The sequence below is a fragment of the Theropithecus gelada genome, chromosome 1 (genome assembly GCF_003255815.1).
Source record: "Theropithecus gelada isolate Dixy chromosome 1, Tgel_1.0, whole genome shotgun sequence".
In the NCBI taxonomy this organism is placed as follows: Eukaryota; Metazoa; Chordata; class Mammalia; order Primates; family Cercopithecidae; genus Theropithecus; species Theropithecus gelada.
The window spans coordinates 75,056,878-75,081,528 of NC_037668.1; the positions used below are offsets into that span (position 1 = coordinate 75,056,878).

The following is a 24,651-nucleotide window of genomic DNA, read 5'->3' on the forward strand; positions in this document are numbered from 1 at the left end:
AGTGTATGATTTTACCCTGTTATACTTTGTGTCTGTCTCATCATTGGTAAAAAGGGATCAATTTTGCCTGTCATACATATTTCAGTAGGGTTTTGTTGTGAGAATTCTGTGTAAAAAATATGTGGAAAAGCACTTTGCAAAGTGTGAAGGAATTTGCAAACGCCAGACATTATCAGGAAATTTATATTGCTGGTATAAGGGCCTCTCAGTTAATCTAGGAGGCTAGGAAAGGTTCTGCCTTCATGAGCAATGCCTAGAAAACAAGGGCACAGAAGGAACTTTTTGTTCCTTCAATTTCCTAGAGCCCTTATAGTACAGACTCAGTACTAGTTTATCACATTGTAAAATCAATGGAAGTGAACACTTTAACATTAACAGAGCTGGGGTTGCTTACTTCAGAACACATGAGTAAAAAATGATTGTCTCTGGTCTTGGCTAACAGGCAAGAGACTCCTTCCTGAAGAAAATGAAAGTGGGGCAGCTTGGAGGACAGCACAGTATTTAAAGACAGCATTGGCTGTAGTATTTGAAATAATTTATTCAGCTTAAGATCTATTTCTTGCAGAAAGCTCTTCCTGAATTCCTCAGGCCTGAGAGGTTGTATTTCTCAATGGCTTAGTAAGACCTTGAGCTCTAGAGTTATACTGAAACTTGAATCTCTGGTAGCAACTTACTTGGGTGAATTACTTCCCTGAAGCTCTTCCCTCAACTATGAAGATAACAATCACTGTCTTAGTCTGTTTTTATTGCCTATAACAAAAATATCTGAAACTGAGTAATTTATAAAAAGGAATTTATTCTTACAGTGATGGAGGCTGAGAAGTTGAAAGTTGAGGGGCTGCATCTTGTGAGGGTCTTCTTGCTGGTGGGGACTCTGCAGAATCCCAAGGTGGCACAGGGCATCCAAGGTGAGGGATGCATCCAAGAGCATGCTAGCTCGGGTCTCTCTACCTTTCTTTTTTTTTTTTTTTTTTTTTTTTTTTTGTGAGACAGGGTCTCACTCTGTTGCCAGGCTGCAGTGCAGTGGCGCAATCTGGACTCACTGCAACCTCCGCCTCTGAGGTTCAAGTGATTCTCCTGCCTCAGTTTCCCGAGTTGCTGGGACTATAGGTACGCACCACCATGCCCATTCACCATGTTGGCCAGGATGGTTTCAATCTCTTGACCTCGTGATCCGCCCGCCTCAGCCTCCCAAAGTGCTGGGATTACAGGCATGAGCCACCAGGCCTGGCCTTCCTTTTCTTATAAAGCCACCATTAATCTATGAATCTATGAACGGATTAACCCATTTAAGAGGGCAGAAGGCTCATCACCCAATCGCCTCTTAAAGTCCCCACATCTCAACACTGCCACATTGAAGATTAAGTTTCAACATGAGGTTTAGAGGGGACAGATATTCAAACCATAGCTATCACCAACTGGGGTCAGCCAGGAGGCTTAAATGAACTAATGCATGTGAAGTGCTCTGCACAATGACCCGTGAGCACACAGTAAGTCTTAAAAAGACGGACATGATCACCAGTACATTGTTGTGGCTCCTTAGAGTCTAGATCACTCATGCTGGCTTTTCGTCACACTCTCATAACTCTTGTGACTATTTCCTGGGTATATCTGTTTTCCGTGGAATCTTTACAGCTGGTAAAGGTAAAGATTTAAACAGTATCCTTGCTGTTACTGTTTAAAATGTCTACATTTTAAAGGATACTGTTTAAAATTTCTACATCCACTTCTGGGGGGCTTAGCACAGGGCAGGATAAGGCAGAGGACAAAAGTGGAGCATGGAGTAGTTATTGATTTAAACTAATCGGCAAGGGGATTAGAGGTTGAGTGAGGAGACTTTTGGCGAAGTGGGATAAGAGTGGTTGCCAACTGGCCAGGACTCGCACTAATGGGTTTGTTACCCAGAAGTTAGGTAATATAAGTTCCATCATTTTCCTATGCCATTTTGAAGTAGCATCCATGTTATCTTATAAACAGTATGTTGCAGGACTGGAGGAAAGAAATTCAGAGATATGTCACTTGAGAGGCAAGTATCTCCAAAGTTTTTTTTTTTTTTTTCTTTTTTGAGAACAGAGTCTAACTCTGTTGCCCAGGCTGGAGTGCAGTGGCACAATCTCGACTCACGGCAATCTCTGCCTCCCAGGTTCTAGTGATTCTCCTGCCTCAGCCTCCCAAGTAGCTGGGACTATAGGGGTGTGGCACCACACCTAGCTAATTTTTGTATTTTTAGTAGAGGCAGGGTTTCACCATGTTGGCCAGGCAGGTCTTGAACTCCTGACCTGGGGTGATCCACCCACCTTGGCCTCCCAAAGTGTTGGTATTACAGGCGTGAGCCACCGCGCCCAGCCTAAAATTTTAAAATCCAATTTTCGCAGTACTAATGCTTTCTCTAAAGATGCCTAAAAGTTATCATAGCAACTAATTTACCAAATAACTTGTGTTAGGCCATTTTTGCATTGCTCTAAAGAAACATCTGAGACTGGGTAATTTATAAAGAAAGGAGGTTTGAAGTGGTGGGGAGGGGGGTAGGCGCCATACACTTTTTAAGCTTTTAAACGACTAGATCTCACCTGAACTCACTATCTTGAAGATAACACCAAACCATGAGGGACCCGCCCCTGTGACCCAAACACCTCCCACCAGGCCCCACCTCCAGCATTAGGGATTACAATTCAACATGAGATTTGGGTGGGAACAAACATCCAAACTCTATCAACCTTCTCATAGTAGAACACCTTCTAGAGTAGGCTTTCGTAATGGTTCCTCTTCTCTTGGCACATGTTTAGTAGAAAGAGACATTGTTTTGTTGAATTAATCTGCAGTCTAAATTCAGGCTCCAAAACTCCTTAGACATTTTAATTAGATGTGGCCTTGGCCAGGTGCAGTGGCTCACGCCTGTAATCCCAGCACTTTGGGAGGTCAAGGTTGGTGGATCACCTGAGGTCAGGAGTTCGAGACCAGCCTGGCCAACACAGTGAAACCGTGTCTCTACTAAAAATACAAAAATTAGCTGGGCGTGGTGCCACACCCCTGTAGTCCCAGCTACTCAGGAGGCTGAGGCAGGAGAATCACTTGAACCCGGGAGGTGGAGGTCGCAGTGAGCCGAGATCATGCCACTGCATTCCAGCCAGGGTGAAAAAGTAAGACTCTGTCTCAAAAAAAATTAGATATGGCCTTAAATTAGATGTGGTAATAAGTGATCAAATTAGACTTTGCCTAAAAAGCTTAGGCTCCATTTTTTAAGATAGCTTCTTGTTTGGTATAAACATTACAGGACTCCCAGTGATAAAGGTACTTGATGAGGCTGTCAGTTAATTCACTTTCTCTGCTTCAATAGTGTGCAATATAAATCGTACCTACATTCGTTGAGTGAAACTGAGGGCTAAACAGAAGACACTTGAAGTGGCATTGACAATTCCATTATGTAAACTTACCCCAATAAAACATGTAAGCGAATTTTTATGCTATTTATTAAAATAACTAAAACCCCAAACAATGTGCATGGAAACACAGGGCAAGACATTGCCATTTACATGTCTTAATTTTAATCATCATTGCCATTTACATGTCTTAATTTTAACTTGAAAGAGCAATGATGTAGGGAAAGATGCACTAACTGGTCCGTGGCTCCAGTGGGGAACAGTAGGGAGCCACCATGTTGCTATACTTGGGCTTGCTACTATAAAGCGGTATCAGGTTGTCTTGGAAAGCCACAGCTGGGTTGAAAATGGATCCAAAGTCTATGTATTTCCAGTTTACATATCAACTTTGATATGAAACGACATCTCAATTTAACTTCATCAGAAAAGCTTTATCTTTCAAGTCAATGAAGACTCTTTCATCTATATTCAAATATAACAATTTAAGACCTTTTAAAAAAGGTTGCGGGGGATGCACCAGGAAAGAACTGATACACTCAACGACTTGGATGTATCTTAGGACATCATGCCAAGTGAAAACAGCCAATTTTAAAAAGGTACACACTGTATGATTCCTTTTATATAAAACATTCTTAAAATGCCAACATTCTAGTGGTGGAGAACAGATCACTGGCTGTTGGAGGTTAGGGTTGGAGAGACCGTGTTTCAAAAGGCTAGCACTAGGGAGTTTGTGGTGATGGAATAGTTCTGTATGCTGACTATGGTAGTAGTTATGTGATTCTATAAAAGACAAAATTTCAGCCAGGCGCAGTGGCTCACGCCTATAACCAGCACTTTGGGAGGCTGAGGTGGGCAGATCACGAGGTCAGGAGTTAGAGACCAGTCTGGCCAACAAGGTGAAACCCCGTCTCTACTAAAACTACAAAAATTAGCCAGGCGTGGTGGTGTATGCCTGTAATCCAAGCTACTCGGGAGGCTGAGGCAGAAGAATCACTTGAACCCAGGAGACAGAGGCTGCCGTAAGCCAAGATCACGCCACTGTACTGCATCCCGGGAAACAGAGCAAGATTCCATCTTGAAAAAAAAAAAAGGTAAAATTTCATACGGCTATACACCAAAAAGTAAATAAATGAGTGCGTGTAAACACTTGTGAAACCTGAGAGGTCTGTGGTTCAGTTATTAGCATTATAGCCAATGTCAATTGCTTGCTTTTGTTCATTTACTATGCTTATGCATGATATTATCACTGGAGGACACTGGAAGACGAGTATATGGGAACTCTGTATTATTTTTGTAATTTGGGGGCAGGCTAAGAGTTTTTTAAAAAGTGGGGAATAAACTATAACAGAGAACAAAGGAAAATAGTCAATCTAGACATTTTTATTAAGTTCTATTAAAAAATATTAAGACATTTGAAAAACTCAGAAAGTTTATAAAACATACTCATACTCAATAATTTTCTTATTCTTTGATAGCCAGCGTGACATGTTGAAGATGTTACACTAAAACCAACCCACCACACTGCAAAAAGTTGTATCTCCAGAGTTTACTAAACATGTATCCTAATTAAGAGGAAATACTCTTGTATAAAAGAGTGTTATTTTTATTATTTTCAAAAATAACTTTTCCCTTAAACTCAGAAAGGGCTGATTTCGCTAATTTACCCAATACCATGATAACTTATGTTCTTGTAGTGATATGGGATAAATGCAGAGATGAAACTTGCTAGAACTTCTTAAAATGTACAGTATAGCTGGGCGCAGTAGCTCATACCTGTAATCCCAGCACTCTGGGAGGCCGAGGCGGGCAGATCACCTGAGGTCGGGAGTTTGAGACCAGCCTGACCAACATGGAGAAAATCCGTCTCTACTAAAAATACAAAATTAGCCAGGCGTTGTGGCACATGCCTATAATCCCAGCTACTTGGGAGGCTGAGGCAGGAAAATCACTTGAACCTAGGAGGCAGAGGTTGCAGTGAGCCGAGATCGTGCCACTGCACTCCAACCTGGGCTACAAGAGCAAAACTCCATCTCAAAAAAAAAAAAAAAAAAAAAGAAAAAAAAAAGTAAAAAAAGTACAGTATAAAAGAGCAGTTGAGACTCAGAGCTGGATAGTATTTATCTACTTAAATTTGTAGGAATAACTGATCTCAGGGTTTGTTTTTCTTAAAGGTTTCAGTGATGTTGAACAACTCTATTTGAATAATGAGAACTTAGTCCTATCACTAGTCAGCCATCTCACAGAAAAAGTCACTCTTCCCAGTTGGCTGCTACCAAGAAACAGACTGACTCCAAAATGATCAGGAAATCCCAAAACTACCACAAGGCTCTCTGGCTTCCCTAAGTATCTTCAGGAGACACCCTGTCCCTGTATTAAAAGAGCAGGGAGTTAAAAGGTTAAAATAATTTTGGTAACTGTCTGAGATGTTTTACATCTAAGAAGGTGCCTACTGAATTCATGCTATTCATCTGCTTTAGAGTTTCAGAAGGTTGCAGACTTTCAGGAAAAATTGCAATGTCCCTTTCATTTTCTTTCTCAAGATGTTGAGTGAACTCTGCTTTCCCGGTTCGAAGGTTCACTGCAGGACTTGGTTTAAGGTTCTTTAATAAGAAAGCTGGCTTTTCAGTCAACTGCTGTTTTGCTTTTGTCTGCAAAACTTCATTTGTAATATTTCTTAATACTGGCATATCTGCGTTGGTGCCCACAGATTCACAGTTAGAACAATTAATTATTTCATGGTCATTCTTAGAAGGCTCTTTCTGACCACCAAGCTGTTCAGGTATGGACGTATGGTTCTGATTCAATAAATGTTCACTCTTGCTATCTGCATTGTCGGGAGGCTCCTCTTCATCTTCACTATTGTCACTGCTTTGTAGGAGTCCATATCTCTTCATATATTTTTTGGTTGCAAATGACATGTTGTTTGGTGAAATTAAACTAAGCCCTACTGTGCTTCTGTCTGTATTAATATGGAGAAGGCTGAATGGGTCACAATTATTTTGGTTTGATCGAGTGACAGACAGTTGTGACAGCTGTTTTTCATTTAAATATTTCAGAGCTATAGCATTTGCCTCCATGCTCAAATCCACACCATTGGGGCTTAAGCCACTCATGCCAACATTAGCAAATGACATGCAGTTTAATCCAGAGATCACTGCTTCTGGGCTGATGCATGCCAACACACTGAAAGACACAAAGCAGTAAACCATCATTTACCATATTCTAAGTAATACCTAGTTCTCAATGTGTTCCATTCTATACAAGCAACAAAAGATCTTCAGCTTTAAGTTCATGGTCCTTTTATCTAAGCACTCAGACATCTAAGTCTTGATGATCCAGATACACAAAGGATAGATATGGGCTGGGTACTGTGGCCCAAGCCTGTAATCCCAGCAGACTGGGACACTGAGGTGGGAGGATTGCTTAAAGCCAGGAGTTCAAGATCAGCCTAGGCAATATAGCCAGATCTTGTCTCTACAAAAAAATTTAAAAATTGGCCAGGCATGGTGGTGCACATTTATAGTCCCAACTACTCAAGAAGCTGGAGGATTGTGTGAGCTCAAGAGTTCAAAGTTACAGTGAGCCATGATCATGCCACTGTACTCCAGCCTGGGCAACCGAACAAGACTCTGTCTCTTAAAAAATAAAAAATAAATAAAAAATTTAAAAAGGGATAAAAATAATAGCCTAGAAGGTAATCCATGATTTACAGGTAGAAAGTGGAATACAAATTAATTTTCCTAAATCTGTATATCAGTCATGGTTTTAACAACAAATACAAGGCCTCAAATGTAAAAGTCATTCAACATAGCTATGAGTCATTTAATTTATGACTATTAACCCAAACAGCACAAGAGATCAGCTAATGTTTAATGTAAAGTAAAACATAAAAATAAAATCAAACACAAAACACATTTGATTATATAACAGTACAAGCTTTGGTAAGTAGCTCAGAAAATTAAATTGTTCATAGTTGAGGAGATTCCATTTGCAATGAATAAAAAACATAAACCAGTCTCTGGATATGGGCTTATACACACACACATACACGAATACTTTTTTCATTAGTCATAATCTTCAACTTACTTTGATTAGTGTTAAGTCAACTGACTTACCTTTTCCTTAGTATCACATATATAATAAATAGCTGCTATTTTTTTTTTTTTGAGACAGGGTCTTGCTCTGTTGCCCAGTCTGGAGTGCAGTGGCAACTGCATGTCATTTGCTAATGCTGGCACAATTACAGACTCAGGCTGGTCTCAAACTCCTGAGGTCAAGCGAGCCTCCCTCCTCAAACTCCCAAAAGTGATGGGATTATAGGCATGAGCCACTGCACCCAGCCTGCTAATTATTGAGTCCTTATATATGCCAGGTACTCTGCTAAATGCTTTACATGCATTATTCATATACATTCCTCACAGTAACCTTTCTCAGGGAGGTATTCCCTATTGAATATTTCTATTTTATTCTCCATTTCAACACCTTACATTCCCTTTCCACTACTTTTGTTTTCTTTTTGGCACTTATCACAGTCTATACATTGAATACACATATCTACATATTCAATCAATGCTTGATTCTTATTTACTGTCTAGCACCCTCATGAAAGCCAATGAGGGCAGAGTTTTGTCTGCTCCCCCGGCCCCCACTGCAGTATCTTTGATGCCTGGGACACGTAGTAGGCACTCAGTAAGTACTTGTTGAATGAATAAAAGAAGTAGGTACTATTGTTATATTTATTCTCAGTTGAGAAAGCTGAGGAATAGAGATTTGAGCTAATTTTCTCAAGCTAAATAGTACATAGCAAGCTGAGATAAACCATGACTGCCTTACTCTCTGGGGCTCTGTAACCACTGTTTTACTGTACTATATTCAGTAACTTGGATTTTTTCCATCAGAGTCCTTTGTGCACTATTTGTTGTGGTGAACATTATATTCTAGTCAAATATGCTATGGCTTTCTACATTATCCCATGAAGAAATTCAGCTGTTTTATATGTGCTAGCCACTGCTTGCATTCACAGACCCACAAAAATCAAACAACCATTATGTATTTTCATTCTTATAAGCACCTGAAATTTGCAAAAAAACTGTTTCCAACCATTAATAATCCCTGAAACCAGGCTGGGCATGGTGGCTTATGCCTGTAATCCCAGCACTTTGGGAGGCCGAGGTGGGCAGATCACCTGAGGTCAGGAGTTCGAGACCAGCTTGGCCAACATGGCGAAACCCCATTCTACCAAAAATACAAAAAAATTAGCCAGGTGTGGTGGCGGGCGCTGTAATCCAGCTACTCTGTAGCCTGAGACAGGAGAATCGGTTGAAGCCAGGAGGTGGAGGCTGCAGTGAGCCGAGACTGCGCCACTGCACTCCAGCCTAGGCGACAGTGAGACTCTGTCTCAAAAAAAAAAAAAAATTCCCTGAAACCAGTGATGCCATCACCAAACAATGGAACAGTGTGCTCAATAATGCTGGTCTTTATAACCTTGAAATTCTTCCTTAACCTTCTTGGCATTTAATGCTTTGAAGACTATTTTAATAAGATTAAAGAGATACTACTAATTTATCCAGACATTATTCTTTCATTCATAGTGACAATACTTTTGGAAGTCTTTTTCTACTTTGCCTGTTTCCTCAGTCTATAGATAATATTAATGTAAATAATATGATAAAAGCAAAGAAAACTTCTAATTCAAAATGTTAAATATTTAAAGAAAGCAGATCTAATTTGGGTGTTTTTTTTTAAATTAATTAATTTTTTTTTTTTGAGATAAGGTCTCACTCTGCCACTAAGGCTGGAGTGCAGTGTCGCAATAATGGCTCACTGTGGCATCGACCTCCCAGACTCAAGTGACCCTCCTACTAAAGCCTCGCAAGTAGCTGGGACTATAGGGGCATACCACCATGCCCAGCTAATCAAAAATTTTTCTTTTTGTAAAGATGGGGTCTCACTATGTTGTTCAGGCTGGTCTTGAACTCCTGAGCTCCAGTGATCCTCCCAAAGTGCTAGGATTACAGGCGTGAGCCACCATGCCCAGCCTCTAATTTTAAGTAGAGCTTCTTTTATAGAATGGTTAAAAGATCCATAAAGTAGTTAATATCAGTTTAGAAGGCTATTCAAGTTTCGATGCCTGACACAAGCTAGCCAATTTCAATTTGGAGGGTGGGGCAGGGGCAATGAGATATCATTACTTTAATAGCAAAACAAATCAAGACAGGCACAGTGGTATGCACACCTGTAGTCCTAGCTTCTCAGGAGCCTGAGGCAGGAGGATTGCTTGAGCCCAGGAGTTCAAGGGGCCAGCCTAGGCAAAATAGAGACCACATCGCTAAAAAAACAAATCAATAATACTCAGAACCAAAGCATATAAACACTAGGGTAATTAAGACGAAAAGCAAAAAGGAATCCGCTCCACTAATCAAATCCTAAAAGCCTAAGCACAAATATATTCCTATGTTAAAATCTCATTAGATGTGCAGCTACAAGGAATGATGAAAGTCCATGAATAAATCTGAGTAAGAGAGCCACATGCCAACAATTTATGGGAAGCTCTAAAATTATTCCAACTCAGATGAAAATCAAGACTGCCATCTCTACAAATAAAAATAAGCCGGGTGTGCTGCTGCACACCTGTAGTCCCAGTTACTCAGGAAGCTAAGGTGGGAGGATCACTTGAGCCCAGGAGATTGAGGCTGCAGTGAGCCATGATTGTGCCACTGCACTCCAGCCTGGGCAATAGAGCGAGACCCTGTCTCTCAAAAAAAAAAAAAAAAAAAAAAAAAAAATCAACTTTGATACATGATCCTATTTGAATCCAGATTAGTTATCTACTACTTATCCTAAACAGAGTTTTTCAACTACTAACCAGATAGCCAGGAAGCAAGGAAAAGAAGCAACTAGAGAGACTGCTTGAGACAGGTTTTGAATTCAAAAAGTCGCTCCAATTGGGAACCTATGTGTAGAGGTTGCTTCTAGACCTCGAACCCACAATCTCCATTCCCTGCACAATTTCTAGGTTTGTCTGGCACCCTCTTTCCCTGCCTTCCTGCCTTTAGACTCTCTTAATCTCTGCGGGATTCTATTAACAGGAAAATAGAAAGCAGGTCTTCTTTCCCCTGCCTTAGCCACTCTTCTGGTGGAATGATGTGCTCCTGGAGTCCAGAATTGGAACATGAAATGAGTTTTCACATCAATAGAATGATGAAAGATGTCTGGTTTACAGAGCTAGAGGAACAGTATGGATTATAAGGATTAGTTTCCTAGAATATTTAACCTATAATTTGTAATAGTTTCTATAGAAAAATGTGTCTTAAATTCTAAACAACTGCCTTATAAACTTTTAGTATACCAGTTATATTATACCTACACACGTTAAAAAGATAACAATATAAGGTCTTAAATACTGACAGTAAATACTACAAAGACACTAAAAATGAACCTTCACTGTACGCTTCAGTGATGACCTGAGTAGGAGGAATGTTGTTTGTTCAGCAAATGACTCATTGAAGGCCCACTAAGTTAGTGGTAGAGGCAATGAGGATTTAGAACTATGCAAAATCTTCGCCGGATGTGGTGGCTCATGCCTGTAATCCCAGCACTTTGGGAGGCTGAGGCTGGCAGATCACAAGGTCAGGAGTTCGAGACCAGCCTGGCCAATATAGTGAAATCCCATCTCTACTAAAAATACAAAAATTAGCCGGGCGTGGTGGTGCGCACCTGTAGTCCCAGCTACTCGGGAGGAAGGCTAAGGCAGAAGAACTGCTTGAACCTGGGAGGCAGAGGTTGCAGTGAGCCAAGATCATGCCACTGCACTCCAGCCTGGGCGACAGAGTGAGACTCTGCTCAAAAAAAACAAAAAAAACAAAAAAAACTTGCTGAAAATGCTGTCACAAGTACATGCTACAATTTACTGAGAACAAGGTAATTTAAGAGTACAAAACATCGGCCAGGTGCAGTGGCTCACACACGTAATCCCAGCACTTTCGGAGGCCGAGGCAGGTGGATCATCTGAGGTTGGGAGTTCAAGACCAGCCTGACCAACATGGAGAAACCCTGTCTCGACTAAAAGTACAAAATTAGCCGAGCATGGTGGCGCATGCCTGTAATCCCAGCTACTCAGGAAGGCTGAGGAAGAAGAATTGCTTGAACCCGGGAGGCGAAGGTTGTGGTGAGCCGAGATCACGCCATTGCACTCCAGCCTGGGCAATACAAAAGAAACTCCATCTCAAAAAAAAAAAAAGAGTACAAAACATCAATACACTCTGAGAGGTCCAAAGAGGTGACATCTGAGTTCAGCTTTGAAAGATAAGAAGGATTTTGGCAAGGAGAAAGGTAAAAAAGAGCATCTCAGATAAAAGTAACATCAAGGAGTCTTGCAAGTGCCAATGGCAAGTAGGCTGGAACTTGGTAGAGAGTGGTAGGCCATTATACTCAAAAACTAAGTTTAAGTCAAACTGAAACAATGCGAATTAATCAGGTAGGCCTCAGATAGGCTGGGAGGACATTCCAGACGTAAGCCTAAGATAACTGGGAAACAAAATTTGACTCTTATGTTGGAGAAACTATTGCAGTACAGTTTCATATTTAATCAAAATGACATAGAGATGATGGCACATGCCTCTGGTCCCAGTTACTCAAAACGCTGAGGCAGGAGGATTGGCTTGAGCCCAGGAGTTTGAGGTTATCTAAATTATGATTGTACCATTGTATTCCATTGTATTCCAGGGTGACAGGCCTGGGTGACAGAGCAAGATCCTATTTTTAAAAACTAAAAAAAAAAAAAATTTAAATATACAGAAATTGCATCAATAATAAAATATAACTTTTAAAACTTTAAGGTATTTTTGGTCTTAATTAGTACAGATCTTTAAAAGGGACCATTTTGATGTAATTACAACACAGTATGAAAATACTCTTAAAGTTAGCTACCTCTCCTATGTGATTCCATGGCATTCTCTATCCTTCCATTTCACAGCAGGTATAAAAGATATTGACTATCTGTGTCTTCCCCACTGAACTGTAAACTCTATGAGAACAAAGATGTCTTTCTTTACCAGGTTATTTTGTGTATTATGATATCTCTTATAAGCTGGCTCACAGTAGAAACTCAGTATGCATTTGTTGAAGTTAATGTATTGGTGAAATGGTAGCTGGCATACATGTATACATGTAGCTGGTAATAATACTTACTCTTTCAGAAAGCAACTTAGCAACGGCTTTAAAATTTTTGTATCATTTTACCTTAGTCTTTCCATTTCCAAGATTCTATTCTAAAACTGAAAAGCAATATTTGCAAAAGATCATCATAGCAACATTTAAAATAGTAAGAAACTGCAACTAACGTGACAAGTTCGTTCGCAGTTCTGACAAGAGGGGAAGGGTTAGGATACATAGCCTCTATCTTACAACATGGATAAAAAACTCCAAAAATGCTAGCCTCGCTCTTCTACACTATTGGCAGGAATATAAACTGGTACAACTATTTGGTGAGCAATGGTACTAGTATCTACTAAGACTATTCAGGAATTTATCTTACAAAGATACTTGTACCTGTAGAATGATGTTCACTTAGGATTGTTTGAAATAACAAATAAGAGATTTGGCTTAAAGGTCCATTAATAGAGCACTGGGATTCAATATATTCTAGTACAAGGGTACAAAAGAATATTATGCATCTGTTTAAATACATGAGAAAGAACTGTATATCCCTATAAGGAAAAGTATCCAAGATATTATAATACCATGTTTAAAACAAAAACAAAAACAAAAAAACAGACCAGGTGCAGTGGCTCACGGCTATAATCCTAGCACTTTGGGAGGCCAAGGTGGGAACATTGCTTGAGTCTAGGAGTTTGAGACCAGACTGGGCAAAACAGCAAGACTCCATCTCTGCAAAATATAAAAAATTAGCCAAGTAGTGGTGTATGCCTGTAGTGCCAGCTACTCAAAAGGCTGAGATGGGAGGATCACTTGAGTCCAGGAGGTTGAGGCTGAAGTGAGCTGTGATCACGCCACTGCACTCCAGTCTGGGTGACACAGCGAGACTGTCTCAAAATTAAAACAAAAAAATCAAATCACAAAGTTTATCACATACACATATACGTGAACATGCATGGAACATTTCTACAATACAAAAGAAATGGTTAAGAGAAGTAACTTTTTAAAAATTTTTGTGAGACAGTCTTGCTCTGTCGCCCAGGCTGGGTGCAGTGGCGCAGTCTTGACTCACTGCAAGCTCCGCCTCCGGGGTTCATGCCATTCTCCTGCCTCAGCCTCCCAAGTAGCTGGGACTACAGGTGCCTGGCACCCAGCTTGGCTATGTGTTTTTAGTAGAGACAGGGTTTCACTGTGTTAGCCAGGATGGTCTCGATCTCCTGACCTCGTGATCTGCCCACTTCGGCCTCCCAAAGTGCTGGGGATTACAGGTGTGAGCCACCGAGCCCGGCCTTTTTTTTTTTTTTTTTTTGAGACTGAGTCTTGCTCTGTCGTCCAGACTAGAGTACAGTGGCGCGATCTCGGCTCACTGCAACCTCCACCTCCCAGGTTCAGGCGATTCTCCTGCCTCAGTCTCCTGAGTAGCTGGGATCACAGGCTCCTGCCACCGCGCCCAGCTAATTTTTGTATTTTTAGTAGAGACAGGGTTTCACCATCTTGGCCAGGCTGGTCTCAAACTCCTGACCTCGTGATCCACCTGCCTGGCCTAAGAGAAGTAACTTTGGAATAGTCAGGCAGGAATGTGAGGAGTTGTGGCTTTTGCATTTTATCTTACACTCTCTTCTGTATTGTTTGTTTTTTAAAACCATCAATTTTTATTACTTTTTAAATTAGAAAACAAAAAATAATTAACAGAAAATATGCTAGCCTTAATAATGTAATCTCCAGACTTTATTTTTTTTTAAATAAGTTATGTGCTGAGGTCATCTTTGGTAGAAAGGAATCTGAACAGAAGGACATGACCAGTTGGGCACATTCCTAGAAAAAAGAAATGGTTTTGTTTTTTAGACAGCACGATTGTGTAACTGTACATCCAGTAGCTGGCACAGACCTTATCACCTCCAGAAAGACTTTTCAGATGCTACGAAGCGAAACTCCTTTCTCTTTCCTCAAGTCTCCTATTTTGTTGGCCTATCCAGCCAGGAGTCATCCCATAATATCTCTCAAATTACTTATGTATGTAACCCTCTCTCCCACAAAAATGAAGAATCTCTTATTCATCATGCATATGGTAGGCCCTGAATAAATGGTGAATCAACTGAATTGAGGCACAAACATAACTTTTCTGATGAGATTGCCACAATACATCTAGCCAATGATGGGCAAAAATAAATAAACATTTTTTAAAAATAAAATTTATTCTCCCTTTAAAACAAAATTGTAAAAGTTACCTGGCGTGATCCACGTTATGTGCATTTTTCTTCACTTTAGTGGGAGAATCAATTTTTACTCCAAGGCTTCTTAGTTGCTTAAGAGTTGCATTAAGAACACAATCTTTGTCCACCAGTCTTGAATGATGTGTGTTTTTCTTTGTATGGTAAACGTTTTGGGTTCTGGTGCATTCATGACTGATAATTACTGCTTTGGTAGATGGCTGCTCAGTTTCCTTGGAGGAACTACTCAATAGGTGGTTTACTTGACCCTGACAAAAAGAAAAAAAAATTTTTTTTGAAAAATCACTATTAACAATGTTAGGGCTGGGTGTGGTAGTTCACGCCTATAATCCCAGCACTTTGGGAAGCCGAGGCAGGAGGATCGCTTGAGCCCAGGAGTTCAAGACCCTGGGCAACACAGTGAGATCCTGTCTCTACAAAAAACTAAAAATTAGCTGGGCATGCTGGCACATGCCTGTAGTTCCAGCTACTAAGGAGGTTGAAGTAGGAGGACCACTTGAGTCACAAGGCTGAGGCTGCAGTTAGCCGTGATTGTGCCACTATATGCTGCGTGACAAAGTAAGACTCTGTCTCTAAAAAAAAGAAAAATTTAAAAAAAGTTAAAAAACAATTTTACAATAAGACCTTAATGATACAATAAGGCCAGGGAAAATCAGTATCTTGTCAAATTCCACAAAGTATCAAGTAGGCAGGTATTATGTATTATTTGCAGGTATTACGGAGTTTTTATAGAAGCACATCCTAATGAACAATTTCATCAGACCCTAGAGAAAACAGAATGTTTGTTCAGACTTCATTCACTCAAAAACCAACGTAGGCTGGGCACGGTGGCTCACACCTGTAATCCCAGTCCTTTGGGAGGCCAAGGTGGGCAGATCACTTTAGGTCAGGAGTTCAAGACCAGCCTAGCCAACATGGTGAAACCCTGTCTCTAACAAAAATACAAAAATTAGCCAGGTGTGGTGGCATGTGCCTGCGGTCCCAGCTATTCGGGAGGCTGAGGCATGGGAATCACTTGAACTCAGAAGGCCCAGGTTGCAGAGAGCTGAGATGGCGCCACTGCCATTGTACTCCAGCCTGGGTGACAGACAGACTTTGTTTTTTTAAAAAAAAAAAAAAAAGAAAATAAATAAATAAAAATAAAAACCATCATATTTAAAAATCATTTGAGTACAGGCGCATGGCTCAAACCTGTAATCCCAGCACTTTGGGAGGCCAAGGCGGGCCAGGAGTTCAAGACCAGCCTGACCAACATAGTGAAACCCTGTCTCTGCTAAAAATACAAAAATTAGCCGGGTGTGGTAGCGTGCACCTGTGGTCCCAGCCTCTTGAAAGGCCGAGGCAGGAGAATCACTTGAACCTGGGAGGGATAAGCTGCAGTGAGCTGAGATCATGTCACTGTACTCCAGCCTGGGCAACAGAGTGAGACTCTGTCTCAAAAGAAAAAAAAAAAAAAAAGCCAGGTGTGGTAGCAGGTGCCTGTTAGTTCCAGCTACCTGGAAGGCACGAGAATCGCTTGAACCCGGGAGGCAGAGGTTACAGTGAGCTGAGATCATGTCACTGCACTCCAGCCTGGGCGACACAGCAAGACCCTGTCTCAAAAAACAAACAAACAAAAAAACCTCTTTTGAGTAATTCTCCAAGTATTTTCGAAGATTTATGCTAAATTTTTTATAAAGAACTTTTAAATAATGCTTTCATTTGAAAAGTGATAATATGTTTCAGTTATAAATTAGGCCTTTATGATATTCACAGAATTAGGCTCCTTTTCTTCTCACTTTCTAAAAGTAAGAACAACCTGTGATACTATTTCTGCATATTTCATTCCCTGAGCATACAAGCTGCTAGCACCAGTCTAGGACCTAGCAAGCAAATAACAAATAAGTGTTCATTGATGAATACATAGGGCCCTGGGCAGTATGTTTAATTAGCCTTCTCACAAATGGACAAATCAAATGTTCTACAATTTGGATGAAAGTAACAGTCAGGGTTTCTCTATCTTTTAAGTCCCAGATCACATTTTAAGTTTTATAAGACTAGTTCCTCCAATCAGAATTATCCCTTTTATTCTGTGTTCTTTGCTTTACACTACTACTCCTCAACAGCCTGTCTTATAATTGTTTACTAGTCTGCATGTGCTGTTGTTTCCCCCAGGCTCTCAAGGGCACAGAGTGTCATATTCACCTTTATATTATCGATTTCACTGAGCCTACTGTCTTAGACTAAGCTAAGTATTTAATAAACATTGGCTTACCTAAACTAAAATCAGTAAATATTATCATAAATATCCCACTACTTTCCAATTTTCAAATTTCCAAGAAACTTGCTTATTTTCTAATACTAATTTTGGTTTGAATTAAGCATATCAATATTTATACTTTAAAAATAAAGCTGTGTTTTTCTAAGTACTTAAGTATGTTTACCGTAAATTACTGAATTTAAGTTATAATTTATGAAAAGCTAAAAGAAATGCTACATTGTTAATTAGGCAAAAATCTTTTTATGTTAAGGTCTCCATCAGTTTAAACCTAGGAAAAGCTTAACTAGTATATCCTATACTAAATAACCTTCTCAAAAAGATGAAATGATCTACATTTTCTTACCAATAAATCCTGGTAAATTTTCTGGTTATCTGATGGTTGATGAGGCAAGGGTTGCATTACTTGCTCAATTTTTGGTTCCTCTGATGTTTCAGAATTGTTACTGGCACCCCCTGTTGGTCCAGTCTGTAAACACATGCTTATACTTTCTGCCAGCTGGCCATTTGGAAAGAACACAGGTACATCAGGTTCTTTTCTCACAACTAGAGAAGAGCTGCTGGGAAGGATATATAATGTGTTAGTCACTGAGGTACCTTTAACATATAATTGAAAGGTAGTAACTTTACAAGAAAGGGTTAAGACTCAAGCAGCATCTGGTTTGTATTTTTAGCTCTTAGTTATGCTACATAAACATCCCATCTTAGCCAGGTGCAGTGGCTCATGCCTGTAATCTGTGTTTTGGGAGAGCAAGGCAAGAGACGTTTGAGGTGAGAAGTTCAAGATCAGACTGGGAAACACATGGAGACCCCACTTTCACAAAAACTTTGTTTTAATTAGCTGAGTGTGGCACCATGCACCTGCAATCCTAGCTGCTCAGGAGGCTGAGCAAGAGAATCACTTAGCCCAGGAATTCGAGGCTGCAGTGAGCTATGATTGTACCATGTACTCGGCCTATGCATCAGAGCAAGGTCCTGTTTCTATAAGAAACAAAAATGAAAACACTCCATTTTAACAGGCTGCATATAAACGAAACCATGGTACTTTTTAACTTGTGTTACTTATATTTAAGACAACTTTCTTTGAAGCCTGGAAAACAAGCTGTTGACTTCTCCTGAACTTGATGGCAGTGGAAATTTTTAGAGCATTTAAGTATTTTAGATATGTTATTTGTTCATTTCAAGTTTTTTATTTTTATTTTTATTTTTTTTGAGACGGAGTCTCACCGTGTCAACCAGGCTGGAGTGTAGTGGCGTGATCTCGGCTCACCGTAACCTCCGCCTCCCAGGTTCAGGCGATTCTCCTGCCTCAGCCTCCTGAGTAGCTGGGATTACAGGCATGTGCCATCATGGCTGGCTAGTTTTTGTATTTTTAGTAGAGATGGGGTTTCACCATGTTGGACAGGCTGGTCTCAAACTCCTGACCTCAGGTGATCTGCCTGCCTTGACCTCCCCAAGTGCTGGAATTACAGGCGTGAGCCACTGCACCTGGCCTCAAGGATTTAAAAATATCTGTCTTGGTGTCTAACCTAGGAAGCGAAAACCAAAACTGAAAAAGAACAAATCCAAAACATTAAAGATTACAAGGGTCCTTAATAAAATAACACCAAGCGCTAGATAGCTCCTTTCACCATGTGAGGACACAACGAAGAGGCATCAACTATGAACCAGGAAATGGGCCCTTACAAGACATTACATCTGCTGGTGTCTCAATCTTGGAGTTTCCAGCCCTCAGAACAATAAGAAATAAATTTCTGTTGTTTATAAGTCAAAATAAATAAATAAATGTCTACGCTCTTTAGGGGGAAGAAAAAGAAATAAATAAAAATGCCAAATCTCAACAAAAGATTAAATAAAAAATTTAAAATGCTTCTAATATGCCAAGTATTATTAGGTATGTCCAAAGCACAGCTTCTAAAGAAAAATATGGATCATTTTAAAAGAAAGTCTCTATAAATACTACATACCACTACTCACTGCTGGGAAAAGGTAATCAATAACCAATTAAGCTGCAAGGCAAATAAATTTATCTTTCACAGACTGCTTCAACATCAGAAACACTGATCCAACAAGACATCTAAGGGGGACTGGAAGCCCCAGAGTTGGGTTTCATCTGTGAATACTCAGCAGTGGGAACCAGAGCACGAATCAGACCAAATGTGCGAGAAGGATCCCAGAGAAGCACCAAAACCACCATAGATAACACTGGAGAAAGTATTTATTCCAAATCAACAACCCAAATCGATGCTGAACAAAGATTAGATTTACATCTAGTTATGTGGTGGGATCAGTTAATTAATTGCTCTGAAAAAGCAATTAACTTCATTCTATCCATTAACTCAGATCTGTTTCTAAAGTTAAAAAAAAAAAAAAAAAAAAAGGGCAGAACAAGGGCATGGTGGCTCACACCTGTAATTCCAGCACTTTGGGAGGCCGAGGCAAGTGGATAACTTGAGGTCAGGAGTTCGAGACCAGCCTGGTCAATATGGTGAAACACCATGTTCACTAAAAATACAAAAATTAGCTGGGTGTGGTGGCATACACTTGTAATCCCAGCTCCTTGAGAGGCTGAGGCAGAAGGATCTCTGGAACCCAGGAGGTGGAGGTTGCAGTGAACCAAGATCACACCACGGCACTCCAGCCTGAGTGACAGAGCAACACTCTATCTCAAAAACAAAACAAAACACCGCAACAGATTGGATATTTTTAAAAATTCCAATCTGAAAACCCCCATTATTCTAGGAAGTAGTCTGAGTTTACAGAGTTAAGTCAAGGAGAATAAGTAAAGATCCCATGGTTTGCTCCTCTTTGTCCTCAGTTTCTATAATTATTCTAAATAAACTGCAGACCTAGTTTGGGGCTCACCCCATGGGGAACCAGATACTGAGTCAAACTGTAGTTTTTTTAAATTAATTATTATTTTTTGAAACAGAGTTGGCCGGGGATGGTGGCTCACACCTTTAATCCCAGCACTTTGGGAGGCTGAGGCGGGCGGATCATTTGGGGTCAGGAGTTGGAAACCAGCCTGGCCAACATGCAGAAACCCTGTCTCTACTAAAAATACAAAAATTAGTCGGGCGTGGTAGCAGGTGTCTGTAATCCTAGCTACTTGGCAGGCTGAGGCAGGAGAATCGCTTGTACCCAGGAGGCGGAGGGTGCAGTGAGTCGAGATTGCACCACTGCACTCCAGCCTGGATGACAGAGCAAGACTCTGTTTCAAAAAAAAAAAAAAAAAAAAAACAGTCTCTCTCTGTCACCCAGGCTGGAGTGCAGTGGCGTGATCACAGCTCACTACAGATTCAACTTCCGAGGCTCCAGCAATCCTCCCACCTTAGCCTCCGGAATAGCTGGGACCAAGGGCTAATTTTCGTAATCTTGGTAGAGACAGGGTTTTGCCATGTTACCCAGGCTGGTCTCAAATATCTTAGCTCAAGCAATTGGTTCACTTTGGCCTCCTAAAGTGCTAAGATTACAGGCATGAGCCACCAAGCCCAGCAAATTCTAAAAATATGGAAATTACTATGATCCTTACCCTGTAGGAACTCAATCTAACATACACAAAAGAGCTTTTCTGTATACTGTGGCACATACAATGAGTGCTTAATTGAATCTTATAATTAAAACATATACTATACTAAAAGGAGATGTTTCTCTGTAGTTTTCTGAAGGGACATGTTTACTATTTTAACCATGATTGTAATAACAATGATTTAAAATGTCAAATATCACAAGGCTTATAATCTCTAAAAAGTAATCTACTGCCCGCCCCATGCCACCTCACCAGTTCACCTTTTTTTTTTAAGAAATGGAGTCTCACTCTGTTATTTAAGCCGGAGTACAATGGCACTTATCATAGATCACTGCAACCTCAAACTTCTGGCCTCAAACCCTCCTGTTTCAGCCTCCTGAGTAGGTGGAACTACTATAGGCACATACCACCACACCCAGCTAAGTTAAAATATTTTTTTATAGACAGGGTCTCACTATTTTGCCTAGCCTGGTCTCAAATTCCAAATTAATCTCTTTAAACTGTTTCATGTGCTATTATCCTGGGATGTTTTATACCTACATTTTTCTTTTACCTTCAAAATTTATCCTACACCTGATCCCTTCCACGAATTCCACAAGTCCAAGGCACCTTCATCTCACTTTGTCTTTAGTCTATTAACCAGTTAGTATCCTCGCTTCCACTCTTAACATCCTTCGGTTCTCCAAGAAACAATTAGAATGGCCTTCGAAAATGAAAATCAGATCATAACACTCCCTTATCTAAAATCCTCCACTGGCTTTAATGAGCATGGAATAAATTCAAAATTCTTTTCTATATCGTACAAAGCCCCACATAATTTGGCTTCTATCTGTATCTCAGACTTCATTTCCTGTACTCTCCCTCTCAATCACTATGTCCAGCCACACTGGCTTTCATGCTTACTTCTGTAACTTTTAAGCTCACACTTGCCATTACACTTGCTGTTTCGTCCACCTGGAATACTCATCCCCAGATATTATCATGACTGGCCTTTTCTCATCATTCAGGTCACTACTCAAATGTCACCCCCTCAGAGATGGTTTCTTTCAGCACTCTACTTAATATAGCACCTTGTACCCAGGCTACCATCCCAGTTACACTGCACTTGATCGTTCCAGTTTACTTTGTCAGAGCAGTTGTCACTATATGAAATTATGTTATTTGCAGCTCATGTGGTTAAATTCCATAAAGTGAGGAGCTTTGCCTAACCTAGTATTTGATATTTAGTGTCTAGTTTTGTGGTAGCACATACCAGAAACTCAAATAATATTTGCTGAGTTTGTTTCCAAATTTGCTGAGGATATAAACCACTTTAGGCCGGGTGCAGTGGCTCACACCAGTAATCCCAACAATTTGAAAGGCTAAGGCAGGTGGCTCACCTGAGGTCAGGAGTTCAAGACCACCCTGGCTAACGTGGCGAAACCCTGTCTCTACTAAAAATACAGAAATAAGCCAGGTGTAGTGGCCTGCGTCTGTAGTCCCAGCTACTTGGGAGGCTGAGATTGCAGTGAGCCGAGATTGCGCCACTGTATTCTAGCCTGGGAGACAGAGTATAAAAAAAAAAAAAATTACTTTAGAATCCGTTTTTTGTTTTGTTTTGAGACTTAGTATTGCTCTGTCACCCAGGCTGGAGTGCAGTGGTGCAGTCTCGGTTCACTGCAACCTCCACCTCCTGGGTTCCAGTGATTCTCCTGCCTCAGCCTACCAAGTACTTGGGACTACATGTGTGCACCACCATGCCCAGTTAATGTTTGTGTTTTTAGTAGAGATGGGGTTTCCCATGTTGGCCAGGCTGGTCTCAAACTCCTGACCTCAGGTGATCCGCCTGCCTCAGCTTCCCAAAGTGCTGGGATTACAAGCATGAGTCATTGAGCCTGGTCTAGAATACTTATTTAATGGAAAATTTCATAATGAAAAATTTCAAACACGAGAGAATTATTTTACAAATCACCACATACAATCAACTTCAAAAATTACCAACAAATAGTCTATCTTATTTCATTTATACTCCTAGCCATTTCGTTCTCTCACAGAATTAATTTGAAGCAAATCTCAGATAGCATTTCATATACAAATATTCAGGTTCTATCTCTCAAAAATAGACTCTTTTATATATAATTGCAATATGGAGAATCTTTAGAAATTTCCCCATCTCACAGTGGCTCATGCCTGTAATCCCAGCACTTTGGAAGGCTGAGGCAGGTGGATCACCTGAGGTCAGGAGTTCGAGATCAGCCTGGCCAATATGGGAAGCCCCATCTCTACCAAAAATACAAAAACTAGCTGGGTGTGGTGGCATACGCCTGTAATCCCAGCTGTTTGGGAGGCTGAGGCTCAAGAATGGCTTGAACCTGGGAGGCAGAGGTTGCAGTGAGCCAAGACAGTGCCATTGCACTCCAGCTTGGGTGACTCTGTCTCAAAAAATAAATAAAATAAAATAGGCCGGGCACAGTGGCTCATGCCTGTAATCCCAGCACTTTAGGAGGCCAAGGTTAGTGGATCACCTGAGGTCAGGAGTTCACGACCAGCCTGGCCAACATGGGAAACTCCATCTCTACTAAAAATACAAACAAAATTAGCCCAGTGTGGTGGCAGGCACCTGTAATCCCAGCTACTCAGGAGGTTGAGGCAGAAAAATCACTTGAACCCAGGAGGCGGGGATTGCAGTGAGCCAAGATCGCACCATTGCACTCCAGCCTGAGCAACAAGAGCGAAACTCCATCTCAAAAATAAATACCTAAATAAAATAAAATAAAGAAAAGAAATTTCTTGGCTGGGTGTGGTGGCTCACGCCTGTAATCCCAGCACTTTGGGAGGCCGAGGTGGGCAGATCACGAGGTCAGGAGATCGAGACCATACTGGCTAACACAGTGAAACCCCGTATCTACTAAAAATACAAAAACAAAATTAGCTGGGCTTGGTGGCGGGCACCGGTAGTCCCAGCTACTCGGGAGGCTGAGGCAGGAGAATGGTGTGAACCTGGGAGGCGGAGCTTGCAGTGAGCCAAGATCGCGCCACTGCACTCCAGCCTGGGCAACAGAGAGAGCCTCCATCAAAAAAAAAAAATTTCTCCATCTCTATCTGGAACCTAATATTATCAGAAACTCTAGGGTGAGGACTGAGCTTGTGTATTTTTTTTTTTTTTTTGAGACGGAGTCTCGCTCTGTCACCCAGGCTGGAGTCCAATTTTGTGTATTTTTGAAGTTTTCTTCCGATTTCTGATTGATCCAGACTGTTAATATACCCAATGACTGACATCTGGAAATGGTTCTAGAAGGCTCACAGTTGACAGTTACATAGAAATCATATCAAGTAAAGACATAAATGAAAACATCAGTTAGAAAATAAATCATTTCTGAGTTAGAAGACTTCAAAGAAATTAGAATTAAAAACAAAAAAAAACCTGAACAGAACGGCAACTGTAATGAATAATAATGCATTGTATATTTCAAAATTGCTAATAGTAGATTTTAAATGTTTTTACCACAGAAACAGTTAAGTATGTGAAGTGACAGATTTGTTGGTCTGATTTAATCATTCCACACTGTAAACATGCATCTAAACATTGTGCCCCACAAATATATACAATTATTATTTGTCTATTAAAATTTTTTTTTCAAAGTAGGATGAAAGACTAAATCAAAGAGACCTTACTTGGATACAGAAAGTGGCTGGTTAAATTCTTCTTCCACAGCAATGTTGCTCTCTTCAAAACTGGGAATATCAACTGCTTTTAATGAAGATGCACTACCTGGAAGACTTGTGACTTCATTATTAATATCAACAGAAAAATTCATGTCCTCACTGGAAATTTTGGTATCATCTTGCTTCAGTTGAGAGTCAGGCTCTTGATCCTCACGAGCTGCATTCCAAAACAAGCTAGCACCTGGAGGTTAAATAATTTAAGATACTGAAACAAACATTCAACTTTAAAAATAATACTCTGCCAAACCTTTGTTAAGAATAGCCATATTGGCCAGGTGCAATGGCTCATGCCTGCAATTTCAACACTTTGAGAGGCAGAGGCGGGAGGATCACTTGAGCTCAGGAGTTCGAGACCAGCCTGGGCAACATGGAGAAATCCTGTCTCTACAAAAA

At 40.5% G+C, this 24,651-nt stretch overlaps 1 protein-coding gene across 1 annotated transcript in view; it reads right to left on the reverse strand.

Moving 5' to 3' along the window:
• Window positions 1-5,447: 5,447 nt before the first annotated feature.
• The window catches only part of STIL (STIL, centriolar assembly protein), a 62,579-nt gene continuing 43,375 nt past the window's right edge, over window positions 5,448-24,651 (reverse strand). Inside the window, exons 15-18 of the mRNA XM_025394708.1 lie at window positions 24,208-24,439; window positions 17,371-17,584; window positions 14,765-15,015; window positions 5,448-6,563 (exon numbers count right to left, since the gene is read on the reverse strand). Of these exons, the coding sequence (XP_025250493.1) occupies window positions 5,777-6,563; window positions 14,765-15,015; window positions 17,371-17,584; window positions 24,208-24,439 (1,484 nt within the window). The 3' untranslated portion in view covers window positions 5,448-5,776. The remainder of the gene's footprint in view (window positions 6,564-14,764; window positions 15,016-17,370; window positions 17,585-24,207; window positions 24,440-24,651) is intronic.